This window comes from Ambystoma mexicanum, chromosome 6q (genome assembly GCF_040938575.1).
Source record: "Ambystoma mexicanum isolate Mex_15411 chromosome 6q, UKY_AmexF1_1, whole genome shotgun sequence".
Classification (NCBI taxonomy): Eukaryota; Metazoa; Chordata; class Amphibia; order Caudata; family Ambystomatidae; genus Ambystoma; species Ambystoma mexicanum.
In genome coordinates this window covers 51,275,226-51,293,296 of record NC_090937.1, presented here as the reverse complement: position 1 = coordinate 51,293,296, position 18,071 = coordinate 51,275,226, and the positions used below count along the sequence as shown (strand labels likewise).

The following is an 18,071-nucleotide window of genomic DNA, read 5'->3' as shown; positions in this document are numbered from 1 at the left end:
TCTTTCATTCATTCTCTGCTGCTGGTGCTACGTTTTAATCTTGAGCTTCCTAACATACAGGACTCCAGGGGAGGTTAATATATTAATATGTCACAGGATCGGAATGGAAGCCCTTGGCAGCAGGAGAAGTCTGGCATCAGATTGTTCTTGCATCACAGTCATTGAGGGTGGAGCTGTGGTGCAAGGTCGTGGTGGCAGCTAAGTGGGACTGTTGGGGTTTGGAATTAGTCTAGCAATCCTTTTCTTTTGAAGATGTAGTTCTTGTTATCTCTCTCCCTCTCTCTCACATAGGACCTCATTACAAGTATGGCGGTGCGGGTAGAAATAGTGGTAATGCAGCGGTAATTCTGCTAATATCACATTACTGCATCTCGTAGTACAAGTTTGGCGGTAAGAAGGAAAATTTAACTGCAGCAAAAAGCCAGAGGTAAATCTTCCACATCAACACAAAAAAATGACCACAGAAGAACTATCAACCGAGGAAATTGCGCCGCAGACCAATACACCAGAAACGGGGATTAACACCACCCTACCACCACTTGTGATCCTGTGGTAAACCCACGGGACCAAGTTGAAGTAACGGTAAGTGAGTTTGGTGGTAAATCAGAGGATTTAGTTACTTACCGTTTCCACCACTTGGTCTTGAGAGTTTACCACGGGATTACGATTAGTGCTAGAGCAGTGTTACCCCCCCATTTTTGGAGTCCATAGGACGCCATGTGGATTTTGGTGGAATTACCGTGAGCGGTAATTTTGCCAATGTTAATTCAGCTGATTTTATATCTTAAAGTGGCAGATTTACCTGCAGCATACTGGAGAAAAACGATCTACTTCAAGGTCCAAATTGTAGCTCGGCAGCGTGGGAAAAATGGCAGTCATTCCAAAAAAGCACCCATAGCAGAATTATCACCCATTTTTTCCTGCACAGCTAAACTTGGAATGAGGCCCATTTTAGACACTGGAGAGATATGGGATTAGTAGAGTGAGGTGTGATGTGCCAAGTGGTTAGTGGTTTCTTTCCAAGAATTCATGCATAGGAATTATGTACCTCTGAATAGTTCTGGCCATAAAGAAGAAAAATAGACAATGTGTGACTTTAATGCAATATTGTCCCACAGTCACAACAGTTGGTAAACGTATTTATTTACGGAACTCACAATGTTGGAGAACCTACAGTTTTGCAAAAACAGAAGATAATCAAAAATGGATGTATAAGGGAATGAGTAAACATTTTACTTTGACCTACAACTCTAATACCCATGTTGCCTGCATCCCAAGGCCAAAGGATTAACAGTTCTCTCTATTTGCTTACCTTGAGGTCACTGGCAGCTTGTTCAATGTGTTTAATGTTGTGAAATTCCTGCTTCTTTTTCATGTCCAACTGCTGTAAACAAGCTGCTGTAAGTTTCTGCAAGTAAAATAAGATGCCATATTAACGCAACTTCAGAAGCCATGCCTCAAGAGCTTAATCAGATAAGAATTTAAGGTAAGTGCAGTTGGGAGAAGTTGGGAGTAACATGAGTTTTAGAGAGGAAAATAATAGCTCTCGTTTGCAAGTGCTATAGTTTAGGTAAGAAGTAAAATATGTAATTGTAAAATAGCATTTTTCTTGTAATCCAGATATTTTTTCTAAAAATAAAATTCTGGAAATGAAAGATATTATTTTTGTTACATCATACAGGCTGTCTTCACAGCAGGCAGCACTATATGGCTCATTTAGGTGCTGCACTGTCAAAGACTATAGAAGGAAGAGAGAAGTGTATCCTAAAGGCAATTCGAGGTTGTTGGTTGCAGATAGACAAGTGATGCAAAGAGGCTGCCCCTTTGGAAAAGGGGTATTCAAACGAAGAGTGCCTTGCCTATTTGAAGGTGTTAAAGTACTTGGAAGTGAATCTTGTCATAATCTGTTTGAAGTCACAAAACACTAGAGTTGTGGTGGTGTATTTGGTTGTCAGTAGATGCAAGACTTAAGCAGCACAAATGAAGTGGAATACCATGAGGCAAAGGAGTATGCCCTCATGGTAAACTATTATAGAAGTTGAAGTGGAAGTAGAAGTGCTGTGAAGTCATCCTGACAAAGATACCTGCTGTGATTCTTAATCTTGTAAAAAGAGACATAATAACTGTAAACCAAGAACTGTGGTTCACTAACATTTACAGAAGCTGTATTTTCTTTGAATTGTGAGGATTCTTCTTGGACAACTGGAAGTTGTGGAAAAGCATCATGGCTAGGAATAGCATCGATGCTATTGTGGTGAAGTGGAAAGTCTTAGCACCAAGAGAAGATGCTTTGCTGTTGTTGTAAGGTTGGTTAACTAAATTTTACATCGACATTGAACCACCAGGAACTGAACTAAGAATGTTCTATCTACAGGACTGTCCTGGTTTCTTTTTGTTGAACATTGGAGCAGAATTGACCTTGAATCCTGGGCAAGGGAGTTCACCCAGGATATTAAAAGGTTATCAAAGAACTGTATATATAATTGTTGATGTCATCTTGCATTGCCATATATTTTCTTTGTATATTTGCTGTTTAAGTGTGAGGGCCAGACAGGGAAGTGTTTCCCTTTAGTTTTGTTAGGCAGGGAAATCCTAGTCAGAGTTGGGATATTGAGGTGTTTAGTATCTTTTATAATTTAATAAAATGGCACATTTTGAACAAACATGCAAAGAATGTCTGCCTCGCATTGCTGACCCCTCACAAGGCCAATGGTCAGCTTGATTAATCATAACTGAGAGATTCTGCTATACGGGGGTGGGGGGTTTATTCCTCTTTTGGAAGGGGAAGGGACCAAAAAAAGCTTCTTGTCATGGAGCTTAGAATGTAATTCTTAAGTACTTTGATGGGGAAGAGTAGACTAGGAGTAATGAAGACGATTGGTGATAAGAGTAATTTTCTATACGAGTAGCCTTCTGCTTAGGAAAACTGTGTCACAGGGCCCATCCGGTAACTCTGGTTTATTCACAGGAGTACGCAAGGATAGAAGACCGCTTAGGAAGTAAGTCACAACAGTCACAGTCTTTATTCACATCTTGTTAATGCTGCTAACAGCTCAACAGGAAAACTAGCTTTTATCCGGATGAGGTGAGAAATGGCGAGGACCATGTTTTAGTCTGAGCATTGCTTGAATTAATAAAAATGCATAAGACTTACTGATGCTTGAAGGGTTATCAATGAAATTCGAAGGAGCAGAGACTACTGCCATGTCAGATGTGGGGCGTAAGCACACCACTGAAGGTGTTGGGAGGGTTACTCAATGCAGTTGTTCGACTACATTAGTTGAGCTTTGTAAAAAAATACCCTGCATTTAGACCAGTCCTGCAACCACTGACCAACCCCAAATAACATAATTCTGAATGGGGGACGCTCAATGCACTTTTGTTTTGGTAACCTGTGTGCCAGTTGATGTATTCTTGCCTTACAATTTCGCATGCATTCTTTATGGAGGTCCTTTTAACGTCCGAGACCATTTTTGGCAGACTCACAGGGATATTTATTTATTTATACACAGGAAAGAATAATGCCCTTTGGATTGCAAAAGAATGTACAATAGATATCAGATTTGATGGGAAGCAGTGAGGTACTTAAAATGGGGTGAGTTTGATTAACATTCTGACCAGGTTGTGGGGGTTTGAGGGCATCATGAAGAAGGACACAGAAAACAGATTCCAGATTCAAACAATCCGTTTTTATGAAGTTAAATATCAGGATGGAAAAGGGGCTAACTTGCCCTATGCTAAGGTGTGATTTCCCTACCTAAATAAAACTAAGGAGAGTCTGAGTCAAAGGGTTCAACTTGGGAATCTGTCTGTGTCCAAAACCTATGCTTTCCTCAAAACTATAACTATACAACGTGTACGGATTTCAGCAACCAACAGAAAACAGGGTTCAACACAAAGTGCCTCATCACGAGTTGGTCGCTATACCTGGCGGTATTACCGCCAGGGCTATTAGCATTACTGCCAAACCCCCAAGCGCTATTAGCACCGGATCACGGGTTTGGCGGAACGATAAGTCCCCATTCCCCATTGGGCCCATTCAGGAATTCCCCATTGGGCCCAATGGGGATTTTCAGCGCTACTACCGCCAGTGGAATTAGCACACGGTAATAGTGCCGAAAATCAGCAAAATTGTGGCGGTTTTACCCCCAGCTCAGAGCTTGGAGTAAATCCTGCCAACCTGTGATTTGGCAGACTCTTAGATGCAGCGGTAATAGCATTAATGCCACATTTAAGGGTTACTGCCAAACTCGTGATGAGGCAGTAAGTCCCGAGCTTCTTACAGCTCGCAGCTTCCTTTCAGCTCCCTTCCCCAAGTATAAAACAGTTCAACAAAGTTAAGTCTGAAAAAACCCTTATTTGGAATTAGAATGCAAAGAAGTCTATTCAGGTCTCATGGTTTCCTTCCCCAAGTTAGAACTCAGGATTCCCTTCCCCAAGTTCCAAATCACACAAAATGACCTTGAGACAAAAGGCTTCTAATCAGGACTCAGAGTTCTATTCTCCAAGTTCCAAAAAACAGTTCCAAAAGGAACACAAAATGTATTTATCTTCCACAGTTTGGTTAATGTTATTTTCAAATACACAGTTCAAATAATTTTGTTGTTTTCCCACAGGTGGAAATCGTCTAAATGATTTTTGTAGGTTTCTCAAAAGGTTGAAATTGTCACAGTGTATCAGGCTGCAGTGTCCTTTGATTGACTGTTCTTGTCAGCTTTTGGTTTCAAAGCTTTAGGTTCTGTTTAGCAACAACGTCTTAATTCTATTTGCTTTCCAATAATTGAACCTCTCACTTCAGGTTTGTTTTCTCTTCATACATATAGTTCAATAAATGTTTATTTCACTTTCAATGTATAATTCAAATGTGCGGAGGCCTTTGAAGACGTGTTTCTCATCACCCTGGATTAATCCGATGCAAGATATTCCCTTTTGCTTAATGGTAGACAAATATAACTGCTTGTTTTAGTTTGGTGTTCAGAGACTTTCAGGAACGTGTTTTTTGTCGCACGCATCCACTTTGGTACAAAGTATTCCCCTTTCTTGTATACTTAACAAGCATAAATGTTTGTTCCACTTTAATTGAACTGTTCACTGTTCGTAGACCTCAAAAACGTGCCTTCTGTTGCACACAACCACTCCGATACAATGTATTTCATAAAATGCTTAAGTTCACACAGGCGCACCAGGTTTCTTAAACCCCAGAAACTCATTGGTCGCTTAGGATGTTTTGGCTGCAGCACAGGTCACACAGTCTTCTTGCTCTAGTGCCTGGGCTTCAGCTTCTGCCCCTCAGACGCTCCTGGGGTGGTCCTCCACCACAGGGGAATGAACACTTTAAATATAAAGGAACAGGGCAGCTTTCCAGCACGGCTCCCTTCACCTTTCTTGGTCCACTCCAGGGAGTCCTAACTCCCACACCATGCTGAACGATCCTCTGCTGCTCGCACGGCCTCCTGGTCTGCCACTGGGTTGGGCTCCATTTATACACCTGCAGCCCCTCGACAGGCTGCAGGTGTGAAGGATTAAAGAGGATTGCCTGACCTTCTCTACTCCCAGTGGACATCTTCCTCTTCCCAGTACTAGAGTGGTAAAAGAGCATAGTCTTCATTGCTCTTAGTTGCCTCTTCTTCTTTCCAGTACTGTCAAGTGTCAATGGTAGAGAGATGAGGGGAGCTGGCTTATAGTAGCCCATAAACGTTGGGGAGGTGTTGGGTTGGTTGTCACAATGGAAATAGGGATACCATGTCTCATCAAGGGGCACCCCACTTCCAGTTCCCAAGGATCCTCCATGCAGGGGATCCTCCCTCGCTTCTCCGCCCCCAGGGTCAGGATCCAATAGCGATGGCCTTTCCCTGGCCACCTGTGCAGAGGGTCCAAGGGGTTCAGAAGTGAGAATACCTGCAGGTTTCTCAGTGTTTATTAAATGGAACAGTCACTAGGACAACACATGGGTGGACTTACATAGATTAAGGACAATCAACAGTACACATTTTTAATTGCAGGTAGGTGGTATGGCCAGCTTGTTAGGGATGTGACTATAATGGAATAAGTGTTATAGTGGAGGCAGATAAAGTAGGGGACAAAGGCAGGGTAGAGGCTAAGGAAAAATGTTAGCTTGGAGGCAGAGGAGAGATAGGTTAAGAGGAAAAAGGCGAGGAGGTAGGCTTTCAATTTGGCTTTGAGAAAAAAAAAAAAGAATTCGGTCTAGCCCGTTTCTCGGATGTAAGGATGAAGAAAACTCCATGTAAGTGAAGCAAGAATAGAGAAACAGCAAAAGCGAGAGGAAGCACAGGGAGGCCATGGTACCACAAGCGTGACGGTATGAGGAAGTAGGTGTAAAGAGACGTAGTTCAAAGAGAGTCCTGGTAGAGAAGTTAATGATCTTGTCGTGAGGACACAAAGCCAAGTTGGGGAGACCAAAGAGGATGCTGGCACATCCACATGCACTTTAGAGAACACTTGAGTGTTTGACAGTATTGAAAGGAAGGGGCGTCTGATTTTGCTAATATTTAGGAGGTTGAGAAGGGCCGCCATTGCAGTTTTGCAGATGAAAGTAGAGAAGATGTGTAAAGAGTCACTGATGACACCAAGATTTCCTGCTGGACAGGCAGGGGAGGAGATAAGCGAATGTGGCTGAGAGGAAGAGCACTTATGTTTTGGAAGAGTTTAACATCGGAGAGTGGGAAGCCATCCACTATTTAATGGTAGAGAGACAGTTTGAAATGTTGATAGAGAGATCAAAGGAGAGTTCAGGAACATGGAAGAAGATTTGTGTAGAGCATAAAGAAGAGAGAACCAACCCAAGAGAGAGCCTTGTGGAACACCAACAGTTAGAGGAGTGAGTTGAGAGGTGTTGTTGCTCTAGGAGACAGAAAGTTGGAGAGGTGCAAGGTAGGATTCACTCCAGGCAAGGACTCGATCGTGAATCCCAAGAAGAGAGAGTTTATTAAGGAGATCAAAATAATCGACAGTGTCAAAAGCAGCGGACAGGTCAAGGAGAATCAGATAGAGGCTAGGATGGAGTGCTAAGCAGAGGCGATTAAGTGGGAGACATTCATGAGATCATTTTCTGTGGAGTGACAGGAGCAGAACCCTGCTTGTAGGGGGTCTCAAAGATTGTGGGTGTCTAAGAAATTGGTAAGACGGTTCAACACAACCCTTTCCAGCACTTTAGAATAGTGCAGAAGGAGAGACACAGGGTGAAAGTTAGTCGCCCAGTTCAGATCAACCCCTTGATTATTTGGGAGAGGGATGACAGTGGCAGTTTTGAAAATAGAGAGAAAGCTAAAAGGTATTCAAGTTTTCTTCAGTATTAATGTGACTAAAGTGAGAGAAAGAGACAGTGGATGATGGTAGAGTAGGCAGAGTTTTGAATGTAGGAGGAGGGAGTGTAAGGAATGGCAGGAGAGAGTCTCTAATTTTTAAATTGTTTGCAGCAAAGTATTCAGCTAGGTCATTAGCTGTGAGAGTGGAGTTGACCGTCATAAATTTAGGAAGAGTGAGTGAGTGCCCGGTTATCAACGAGGATCGTTGTAATGAGAATCGATGAGGGTGAGGTAGAGGACTTGAGAGAGTTCAGGACAGAGAGGTAGAGTTCCAGGTCCTCATGCAAGTGGGTACGCCTCCATTTGCACAGCAGTCAACACATGTCTGTGTAGAGACAGCGTATGAATGGGGTGACCCATGGTTGCGGACACTAGGGGTCATTATGACCCTGGCGGTAGCTGTGCCGGTAAATACCGGCACGGCTGCCGCCGGAGTCACAAATTTTCTGGTGCCCGGGAATGAGCAATTACCGGGGCATTACAGGCCCGGTGGCCCCGGTAATTGCCCATGCCCAGGCGCCGGAAAATATTACTCCCCATTCCCATTTGAGACCCATTGGACTCAATGGGAATGGGGAGGCCGGATGCACCGGCACCATTCATGAATGGTGCCGGTGCATCCGTCGAGTTCTGTGCGCGGGCGCCGCTCCGCCCGCCAGGTCAGACCTGGCGGGCTGAAAAGGCAACCGCTCACATAACTCGTAGTTTGCCGGTCCGGAAACAACGGTACCGGCAAGCTTACTGGTACTGTTTTTTTTCGGACCGGTAAACTTATAATGAGGCCCACTGAGATTTATGGGTGAAAGTTAGCAGTGGGAAGTGAGAAGAAAATGAGTCATATAGTAGAGATTGGAAGCCGGAGCAGGCAGTGATAGTGGAAGCGGCATCAGGTGCGAACGAGGAGAGTAGAAACTGTAGGTCCGAAAGAGGTAGGAATGGTAGAAGGTTTACATTTCCTTTTAGTAAGTGGTGAGGAGAAGTTAGAGTGTTGAAACAATGGAGTGATCAGATAGGGATGGTGTGACAGTACTATTAGTGGCTGAGAGAGAGGAGGAGATGACTAAGTGATCCAAAGAGTTACCCCTGATGTGGGTTGGTTGGTTATGGATAGAGTGGAGACCATGGCCACTAAGAAAAGACTGAAGTTCAGATTTCGGAGAAGTGGTTGAACAGAGAAGGTTAAAGTCACCTAGGAGAATGAGGTGAAGTTTAGTGGAAAGAGAATCAAGGAGTTGCCCAAGTTCACCAATGAATGGCCCAGTGGGACAAGGAGGGCGATAGATGGAGATGATGTGAACCGAGTGAGGCCAGAGCAACAGTAGGGATGGTGAGTTTAAAAGAGGTAGAAGACGTGTCATTGGAGATTTGTGAGGCAATGAGGTGGGAAGAGAGTAGGTGTCCGACTCATTCACCTCTGCTATTTAGGCGAGTAGAGTGAATTAAACTTAATTTGGAGTCATGTATGGCCACCAGGGTGGCAGTGTCACATAGAGAAATGTAGGTGTTAGTCGTAGCAAGGAGATCTAGGGAAAGAGAGCTGGCATGAAAGTAGTCAGTGCTAAAGTAAGTTGTGTTGCATACAGACTGAGCATTCCAGAGTACTATGTTCAGTTGATGCTGTAAGGAAGAGTAGAGAAGTGGAGTCTCAAAGGAAGCGAGGCGGGGCGTATAGATGTAAGGGAAGATGTGATTTGCTTGTCAGTTTTGTTTGTTGGAAGAAGGAGGTGCAAGAGAGATGGAGTAGTGGGAGTTTCAAGATGTGAGTTTTATGATAGGGATAAGAAAGGAGGAAGTTGTAGCATGATTGGATAAGCATAGATGAGCAGGAGGAGCAGCAGGAGCAAATGCATTATAGGCGAGTACTGCAGTGGAGAGACAGCACAGTAACTAGCAACCTAGGAGCACTCAGAGATGCTGCAGATAGGAATGCAAAAGCAAAGGCTCATAGGCAAAGAGGCTGTTCAATTGCTGGTCTTCACCCTTTACTGTTTCATCCTTAACTGGGACACCGCAGGCTCGACGCCCCTAGGAACTTTACACGCTCTTGTCACCTGATTGCCTAGTTACTCAGTGGTTGGTCTATCTAATTTTGTCACTGGTGTTGCTGGGATGAGGCAGAGGATATGATTAGTTAGCAGGTGTCTTCAAGGTTCATATTTGTGCTTGTTTGAACCTCTCTTGTAATACTTCTAAGAGTATGTATTATTTATGGATCATCAAACTTGCTGCACTTCCGTGCTACCATGGCACAACACCTGCTAATGTCATTGCTTTAACTGACTTACATGGATGTCAATTTCAATCAGAAATTACTTACAACACAGAGAGCCAAGGAATTCTCTGGAAGGGTACCTGAACAACAGCACAAAGATGAAAACAAGTGGTGATCCCGTTTTTGAGTGTGTGAACAAAGTGCGGCACAGACCATGGACACAAACACAGGAGATTTACGAAGGTAAAGTAAAGCTAGGGAAGATTATCAAGGAGCAGCAAAAATTGAGAGCTCGATGCAGAAGTAGACACATAACTAGACCACAATACTATGGCCGAGGTGTGATTGCCAAAGAAAAATGCACCTGCCACATCAGCAGACAGACTCTAAAAACAACCTATTGATCATGAGATACATTTCCAATGAGCATGTTGACCCAGAATGATGAACACATTTCTAACAGCAAGGAAAATACATACAGGTAATTTCAAGCCGATAAGACCTGATGCAGACTTCTGTGTGATCTCAAGGTATACACTATAGGCCTCATTTCGAGTTTGGCAGTGAGGTAAGAAAGTGGCAGTAATGGAATTAGGCCACTTTTAGCAAACGGCAAAATTCCAACTTTGGAGGTAAAGTGGAGAATAACCTCCAGCACTTGCTAGAGGTATTTCCACCAAGTTACCTAATAAAATTGAGAAATTACTGCTGGCAGAATTACCATTGGTGGTAATTCCTCCAAACCCCAATGGAGTCCTATTGGACTCCAAATTCGTGAATGACACCACCTCGGAATAAGGAGGATTTTATCTCCATTTCCAAGGAGGTAACTCAGCGGTAACAGTAATACTGTGTGGTAAATCCGTCAAACTCAGAATAAGGCTGTATGTCCTTTACAAAGTGGGCAAGGTAGTATAGACTGATGATTATTGGTGTCTTGTAGTGTGACATCTAATGCCCAGTTCCTATCCAACTCCTGTATACTCTGTCTTGCCTTTTGCCTTCCACATATCCCTTTAATCCAAGATACCAATGAAATTGCCTTTTCAAGGGCTTTTAACTTGACTCCGGGCAAAATTATTTAGTTAGAATGTTTGCCAGATATAGCGGAGTTTGCTGGTTACAGTGGTTATAGATTTGCCAGTACATCTGCCCACTTGAGGGTTAAAGGCAAAGCTGGTTGCACTGGTCAGTGTGGCTGTTTAGTATTTAAAATCGTGTTCTCATTTATGACTTGCTATTCTTCCAGAGTCTAGCATTCTTATTCTATATTACTCATTTTGTTTAACAGACTTATGGCTTTATGTATCAATGATGATATTATTCATTTTTATCAGTGATCTTATAGTTTTAACACGTATAAAATGTGTTTTTAATAATATTTTATTTCAGTGTTATACTGTAAAACATTTAGTTCCGTCCAAATACATGTAGTATTATTTTGGTTAATGTTTCTTGTGTACATGTGTTGCGATATATTTTATTATGTTACTGAGTATATGTAACAGCTGGTTAATGCGATGGCTGATCATTTATGTACTTGTTAAATCGTTGGAGGATTTAAGTACATATTGGAGTAAGTGATTATCTTTGTTCTCTGTGCGCAGTATCTCACTGTGTCGACTCAACTGTGCTCTCTTCTTGGGGCCAAGTTAGTAGGAATTACGCAGGGTCTACTTTGGTCTGCCTGTCATCAGACCTCATACTTAAGTTGCCTGTTCATGCTTCTGTGAGGGGCCAGCTTGTCATGTTTTCACAAGAAGAAATTTAATGAATTCTGATGTTAGAGTTTTGCAAGGAACTTTTAGTGCATATCTACATTTATTTTAACCTTGATACACTACGTTCTGCCTTTTAATTGTTAACTCAACTTGAATTTGTATCTTGGACTATTGGTTAGCAAATATTATATTGGTTAATTGTTGATGATTATATCCTGTATTTATCCATTACAAAGCCTAATAAAAATTGCTAAACAAAAAAACAATATAAGAAAAAGGGTTGGGAAAATGCCTCTCTGTTTCTATGCTAAAGAGGATTTTCCCCTGCCTATAAACCAAAAACGAAGGATCTGTCTGTGTCAGAATGTCAATACCTGAAAAACTATACTTGGGCCTCATTCCAACTTTGGAGGTAACCACGCCGCTATTTGCGGCATGGCTGCCTCCAAAATCGTTCCGACTCCGCCCTGGTGAATGGAGTAATTACCGGTCCATTTCAAGGTTGGAGGGACCAGTAGTTTCCCATTCACCAGGGCCCTTCCCCATTCCCATTTGAGCCCCCATAGGGCTCAATGGGAATGGGGAAGGCGCTAATAACGGTACCGTAAATTACAGTACCGTTATTAGCACTAAAGTGCCTTTGCGGGTCCCGTCCTTAACGCCTGCTAAAAGCAGGCGTTAAGGAAGGACCCGCAAAGGGAACTCGTAGTAGGGCGGTAAGGGTTTAATGGCACCAGTCTCGTTGCCGGTGACCGTTAACCCTTACCGCCCTACTCAGAATGAGGCCCCTTGTGTCCAAAACGTCCTATTCTGATCCTCACACTATAAACAAATTACAATGTGTAAAGAAAAATATCTTATTTATTTAGTTTTATATTTGTATAACGCACTAAGCCCTCGGGCATCAAGGCTCTTTTTAATGACCAATTGCTTGCAAGGAGGCAAAAAAACGGAGTACGTCTGTGGTGAGAAACACATTACACCATGCAAACCATTGTATGGAAGGAACAGGTGGATCAGGGGTTCAGACTTTATGTAAACAGTAGTGTTTTTAGGAAGGCTCAATAGGAGCTTTCCGCTCGCCCAGATGACGGAGTAGGTTTCAGTGCTTGGCTGCGATGGTTGGGAAGTTAGCGCCTCCAGCTTTCGCCCGTTTGAATTTGGGCTGCGTGAGGCGAGGGGCATAAGCCAATCTTGTGGGTCTGAGAGAGGTAGCACTTGTTATGTTCGGCGAGAGGTAGGGGGGCTTCCTGTGTAAGGCACCTGTGAGTAATTGATTGTTTCTTGAATGGAATCCTCTTCCAGATGGGGAGACAATGAGCCTTGCTTCTTGCTGCACTGATGTGTTCAAGTTTGGGTATGTTCAAAGCCGCTCTGAGGGCATTGTTCTGGATGACCTGCATCTTCCTGATATTGTGTTCTGAGGTGCCTGCAAAGAGTGCGATGCAATAGTCAAGTCTTGAGCCAACAGTGGCTTGTGTGATTGTGAGGCAGCTCTCCGTGGATAGGAAGGGTCTAGCTGCAATAATGAGCTTAGAAGTGTAGGCTGTGAATGAGGCGATGGCGCTTACTTGGCATGTGAGGGAGAGCGTGGCATCCAGGTACACTCCTAGTGTCTTCACTGAATGTGAGACTAAGATCGGAATGCCCTCGATGACAAAGGCGGAATACTGGGGGTCAAGTCTTCTTTAATCAGAGGGGTGGCCATCCAGACTTGACTATTCGAGTATACCAAGTTCAGGTAGATGGAATCATCTAAGTAGTTGCCGGTGAGCGCAAGCAAGATTTCCGTGTCATCCTTATATGATACGCCAATGGAATCAAGGAGGACAAAAGGGTGGTTTGTGAAGATATTGTTCAGTGAAGGAGAGACATATGAACCTTGTGGAACGCCGCAAGAGATGGGTGCAGGAGGGCATTAGCATTCTCGTCAAATACTCTGATGGATTTCTCGCCGAGGAAGGAGGCGATCTAGGAGGTGGCTTCCGGGGATAAGTTTGCTGCCAATGTAAGATGGTGGCAAAGGATCTTGTGGTCCACCACGTTGAAGGCTGCCGATAGGTCAAGAAGGAGGAGTAAGGCAGGCTTGCCCTCGTCTCTGATATCATCCAGCTGATTCTTGAGATCCAAGAGAGCAGATTCTGTGCCGTGACCAGGCCACTACCCTGACTGTCGGATTCCCAGAATGTGATTGGCTTCCAGGTAATGCTGGATTTGCAGGTAGAATGCTCTATCTAGGATTTTTAGGAGAAACTGAACTGTCGTTATGGGGCAGAACTTGGTGGGGTTCGTGGGATCTAGTGTGGGTTTTCTGATAAGGGGAAAACCCAGACTTCCTTGAGGCTGGACGGGACTATGCCAGTCGCGAAGGATGCATTGATGAAGGAGGTGATGAGAGGTGCAAGGTCCTCAGAGAAGTCCTTAACTAGGGCAGCAGGGCATATTCCCTTGCATCTTGAGGGTTTGAGGCTTTTTAGGATGGTTTTGACCTCAGAGTCAGATATATATCTAAAGCAAATCATAGGGAGGTCATGCATGTTGGAGAGGGGGATATGACATGGTGGAGAAAGGCAGATTGTCTGGGGACTAAGCAGGGATTGTTTTAAGTCTATTTTGTTTTGCAGGGTGTTGATTTTGGCTAACATGGCGTTCTGAAAGTTTGAGCACCATAAGTAATTTCTGGTGATAGTGGCTGGAGGGTTGGTGGGGGTTTCCAGTTCTATAAGGATAGTTAAGATCTTCCTAGTGTCAGATTTACCATTGGCGATACGGGTGTTGTACGACGTGGCCGTGGTCTGTAGGATAGCTAGTTTGCAGCATTTGGGGAGGAAGGATAGCTTAGGGGCAATGGATTTATCTTGCGAGCAAGACAACGCAGCACAACACAGGTTTGAGTCCTGATCCCGCGCTTAGAAACCACTCCTGGTATTAAGCGCGTTATAAATGAACAATTATAATTATAATTTGGCAGTAGAGGTGAACTCCAGCTTCCTGGCTGTGGTGGGTGACTTTATCCATTTAGCTTCTGCTAGCCGTTTGAGGGAGCGGTGTACGCAAAGGTCCTGGGTGAAACAGGAGTTTCTCTGGTCAAAGGGTTTGGAATTCCGTGGTAGTAGTGTGGCAATGGTGTCAATAGCTGTAAACAGGACACTGGTGTACAGATCAGCTAATGTATTAGGGTCAGTCAGAAGGGGCGATTGCGGTAGGAGCGTGATAAGCACTGGGGTAAGGTGCTCCTTGTTAAGGTTTCTTGAAATACGGGCCAGAGTAGGGGGCAGGGGGATGAGAAAGTCGAGGCGTGTCCGATAGGGGAACATAGAAAAATAGAACATGTGGTGATCCACCCAGGGGCATGGGTTGTTGCTGGAGATAGCAACCTAGCAATTGAGGTCCGCAATCCAGTCCAGGGTGGACCTTTCGAGTGTTGGAGCGCAGATTTGGTGCACAAAGCCTAGTAAGGCAAGAGCGTTAGCTACTGATGTGGCAATGGCATCCGTTGGGTTATTGTACCCAGATTCAAGTCTCCTAGGAGTAGGGTTTTGGATGTAGGTTTAATGTGGACAGATAGTGTGTGTAGTAGGTACTCTTCAAAGGTAGGTGCAGGACCTGGGGGACGATCGACAAAGTGCATAGTCACAGTGTCGGAGTCCGAGATGGGAAATTTGACCGTGAGGGTCTTACAATTATTGTTAAGTGACGTGCTAATTGTGAATCTTCAATTGGCCAAAAAGCGTTCACAACTAAAATAAGTATAATTTCAACAAAAATGTTCTCCAGGGCGGAAATCTTTGGTTGCAGAGGGTGGATCTCTTAACCTGGATTTTTAATTGTAATAAAAACAGTCACTTGTGTAAACAGTTCTTTGGTATCTTGTTTAGGCAACCAAGTCTGACAGTCTTTCTTTAATGTAACGTTCTCTGTGGTCTGGATAGCAATGTCTTCCTTTAACATCAAACTTTCCAGGGTTCCGTAAATAATCACCAATCTTTCCTTTACTATTTCTTGTGGCTTGCAAATTGCCTGGTTTACTCTCCTGCCAATGTTCCTTTATGCAATGCCAACTGCCTGGTGTACTCTCCTGCCAGGACTCTTTCTGAAACGCCAGCTGCATGGTGCACTCGCCTGCCAGGTCTTCACTTATGAGTTTCACTTGCCTGTTATAATCCTGTGCCAGGACTTTTATATTTATTTCAATTGCTTGGCATCTTGCTTGTCAAGATTTCTCTCATATATTTCATTTGCCTGGTGTCTTTGGTTTATCCAGACTTTGCATTTGCTTTAATCCCCTGGTGTCTTTGGCTTACCAGGACTTCTCAGGTGCTTCTCTGTTTTATCAATATTGTAGGTATGGCCCTCAGGTTGAATGAATATATTATATATATATATATATATATATATATATATATATATATATATATATATATATATATATATACTCGTGTTAAGGTTTCCTTAAGTTTGGCCACACATTTACATTTCAGATATTCACAGTTCATTGGGGTTTGCCTCTCTGACTTTTGGTATTCAAATAAGCCTTTTGTCATAGTCACAAAGTAACAATGTTCAAATTGCTGTTGGCGTGTTTGTCGGAACGCCCCATGGTCCCCAATAGCTTCGGGTAAACTCAATGTCTTTCTCTAGTGTCTCTGGTTGGGTTTTGCGCTTCTGTGGTGTGCTGCTGTCACCGCTTTCCAATCTGGAGGCTGTAGATGTTCTTCCGGCCTCCCTTGCAGCTCCGCAATTGTACGGAAGCTCTTGAACAGGAGCCAACGGGTTCTCCTTCCCTACCTTCTCGAACAGTGTGCTTGTTAGGTTTAAATATCCCACGCACGGGTGCTCTAGCAAACTGCTCATTGCGGTTCAGGTTCTTGGTACATGGTTCAAATTCATGCATCTTCCTCGTCTCCGTACTAGAGAATTCTGGGAGTCGAAGTTCCTAGAGGTTGTTAAACACATGGCATTGGAATAGTTATGTTTACTGGTTTTACAATGAGGAACCTTAGAAGAAAAAAGGTGCTATGTTGGAGCAGTGTGAGTTATTGTCATGGTTGTGTGTTTGGCCATAAAAACAAGAAGAAGTGGGTTCCCTCCTCCCACCAGTAGGAACACGTATATGACCATATGCCAAGAGGGTCTGGGTCATCAGAGGGTCTTCCTCATGGAAAGGGCTCTTTGGTATAAGGGGGTCTTCTTCATTGGAAAAGGGGAGATACTGTGTCTGGTCCACTGAAGTCATGACATCTCCCCAGTAGCTGTCTCCTCCCATGTGATCCTCCCTCATGAAACCACCCCTGGGTCAGGATCAGGTAGCGGCTGCCTTCCCCTGGCCTCATGGGAGGAGGCCACCACCGGGGAATCCGTGATGACTCCACTGGATTCATCACACTTCATGTCAGAGGTGTGAAGGCGCAGGCTTGGAACCGACCAGTGAGTGTCAGTGCAGTATTTCGTAACAAACGCACATATATATTGAAGCTATACGTTTGCCCTCTGACTTTACGCCAGCAAACACAGGCGTACCACAGTATGCGCAAAGCATAAAAAACAGGCATATTTTACACAACATAAATGATGCCATGGTTTTTTACGCATGAAATTACGATTCGAAATTACATGGGTGGTAATCCTATTGATACATTGCAATAACTCAGAGCAGGTGAAAATTACCAGAGAAAAATTGGCTATGGTCACAGCAAGCACCAATCATCCCAACAAGGCATGCAACCCTCACAAAAAGCCACACATGCAAGGAGCCACCAATTAGGGGGGATGGCTGCATAAAAAGCACAGAAAACAGCAGGCTCACTTTTGAAACTGAAAGCACTGTGGACCCAAAATAAACATTATTGCTACAAATCAGGCAGCTAAATTAAATGATTTCCCTGGCACAGATGGGCTAGCAGCAACCTGCATCCCAGCTCACAGCCCAGACAGCCCCTCAGCCTGCATTGAAACCCCTGGCACAGCAAAAGTGCCAGGACAAGACAACAGGACAGGAGTAGGGGTAGGAGAGCCTGATGGCCCTGCCCACAGAGGGTATACCGACCCAAGATCGCCCACCATAACCTTCTCATACAATCTCTCACAGGTCACATCTGCCATGATGAGAAGGTTGCACGACCACTTAGCCTTCCCCACAGACCCTACATTCCTCACCCAAATCACGGCCAGGTTCTAGGTGATTGCCGTCTTCCTGAACCCTGGACTGCACACATGTGGCCCCTGCATCACCCAGGGCAGAAGTGCATACTGTGAGAAACCTGAAGGTGTCTCATCCGCTAGTTCCCGGGGATCTGTCATCCAGGCGGCCAGGCCACAGCCATCGCTATTGGATCCAGTTCCTGGGGTGGACCAGTGCGGGAGGATCACCTGGATGGGGAGTCTTCAAGGAGTGGAAGTGGGACACTGACGGGTGAGACGCGATACCCCCTTTCTTATAACACCTTTTCCTCATCCTACCCCGTAGGATATTCAAAAGCTCTACCAACCCCCTTTTTCTTACACAAATACTTACTCACACCGCGAAAGACAACAGACTAGCACCAGAGCCGTTTCCCTGACATGTCCCAACACAAGGGTCAGGCAGAGTCAGGCCATTGCTGATAACTACGTACACCTGGCGGCGTTTTCCCTTCCCCACAGGGATAAAAGGCAAAGCACGAGAGCACACTTTGAACAAGGCCGAACGTGCGAGAAAGCAGCTATTCCAGGACTGCAGTTCAAACAAGAGAAAGGTCGAGGAAACCGAAAGGACAACATGGAGGGAATTGCCCTTGCGCTTTTCAACCCAGACCCCACGAAGCCTTTCACAAA

The 18,071-nt window shown here is 44.3% G+C and overlaps 1 protein-coding gene across 1 annotated transcript in view; it reads right to left on the bottom strand.

Moving 5' to 3' along the window:
• TRIM14 (tripartite motif containing 14) overlaps positions 1-18,071 on the bottom strand; it is a 310,180-nt gene that overhangs the window by 268,579 nt on the left and 23,530 nt on the right. The window contains exon 2 of the mRNA XM_069630461.1: positions 1,313-1,408. Within this exon, the coding sequence (XP_069486562.1) occupies positions 1,313-1,408 (96 nt within the window). The remainder of the gene's footprint in view (positions 1-1,312; positions 1,409-18,071) is intronic.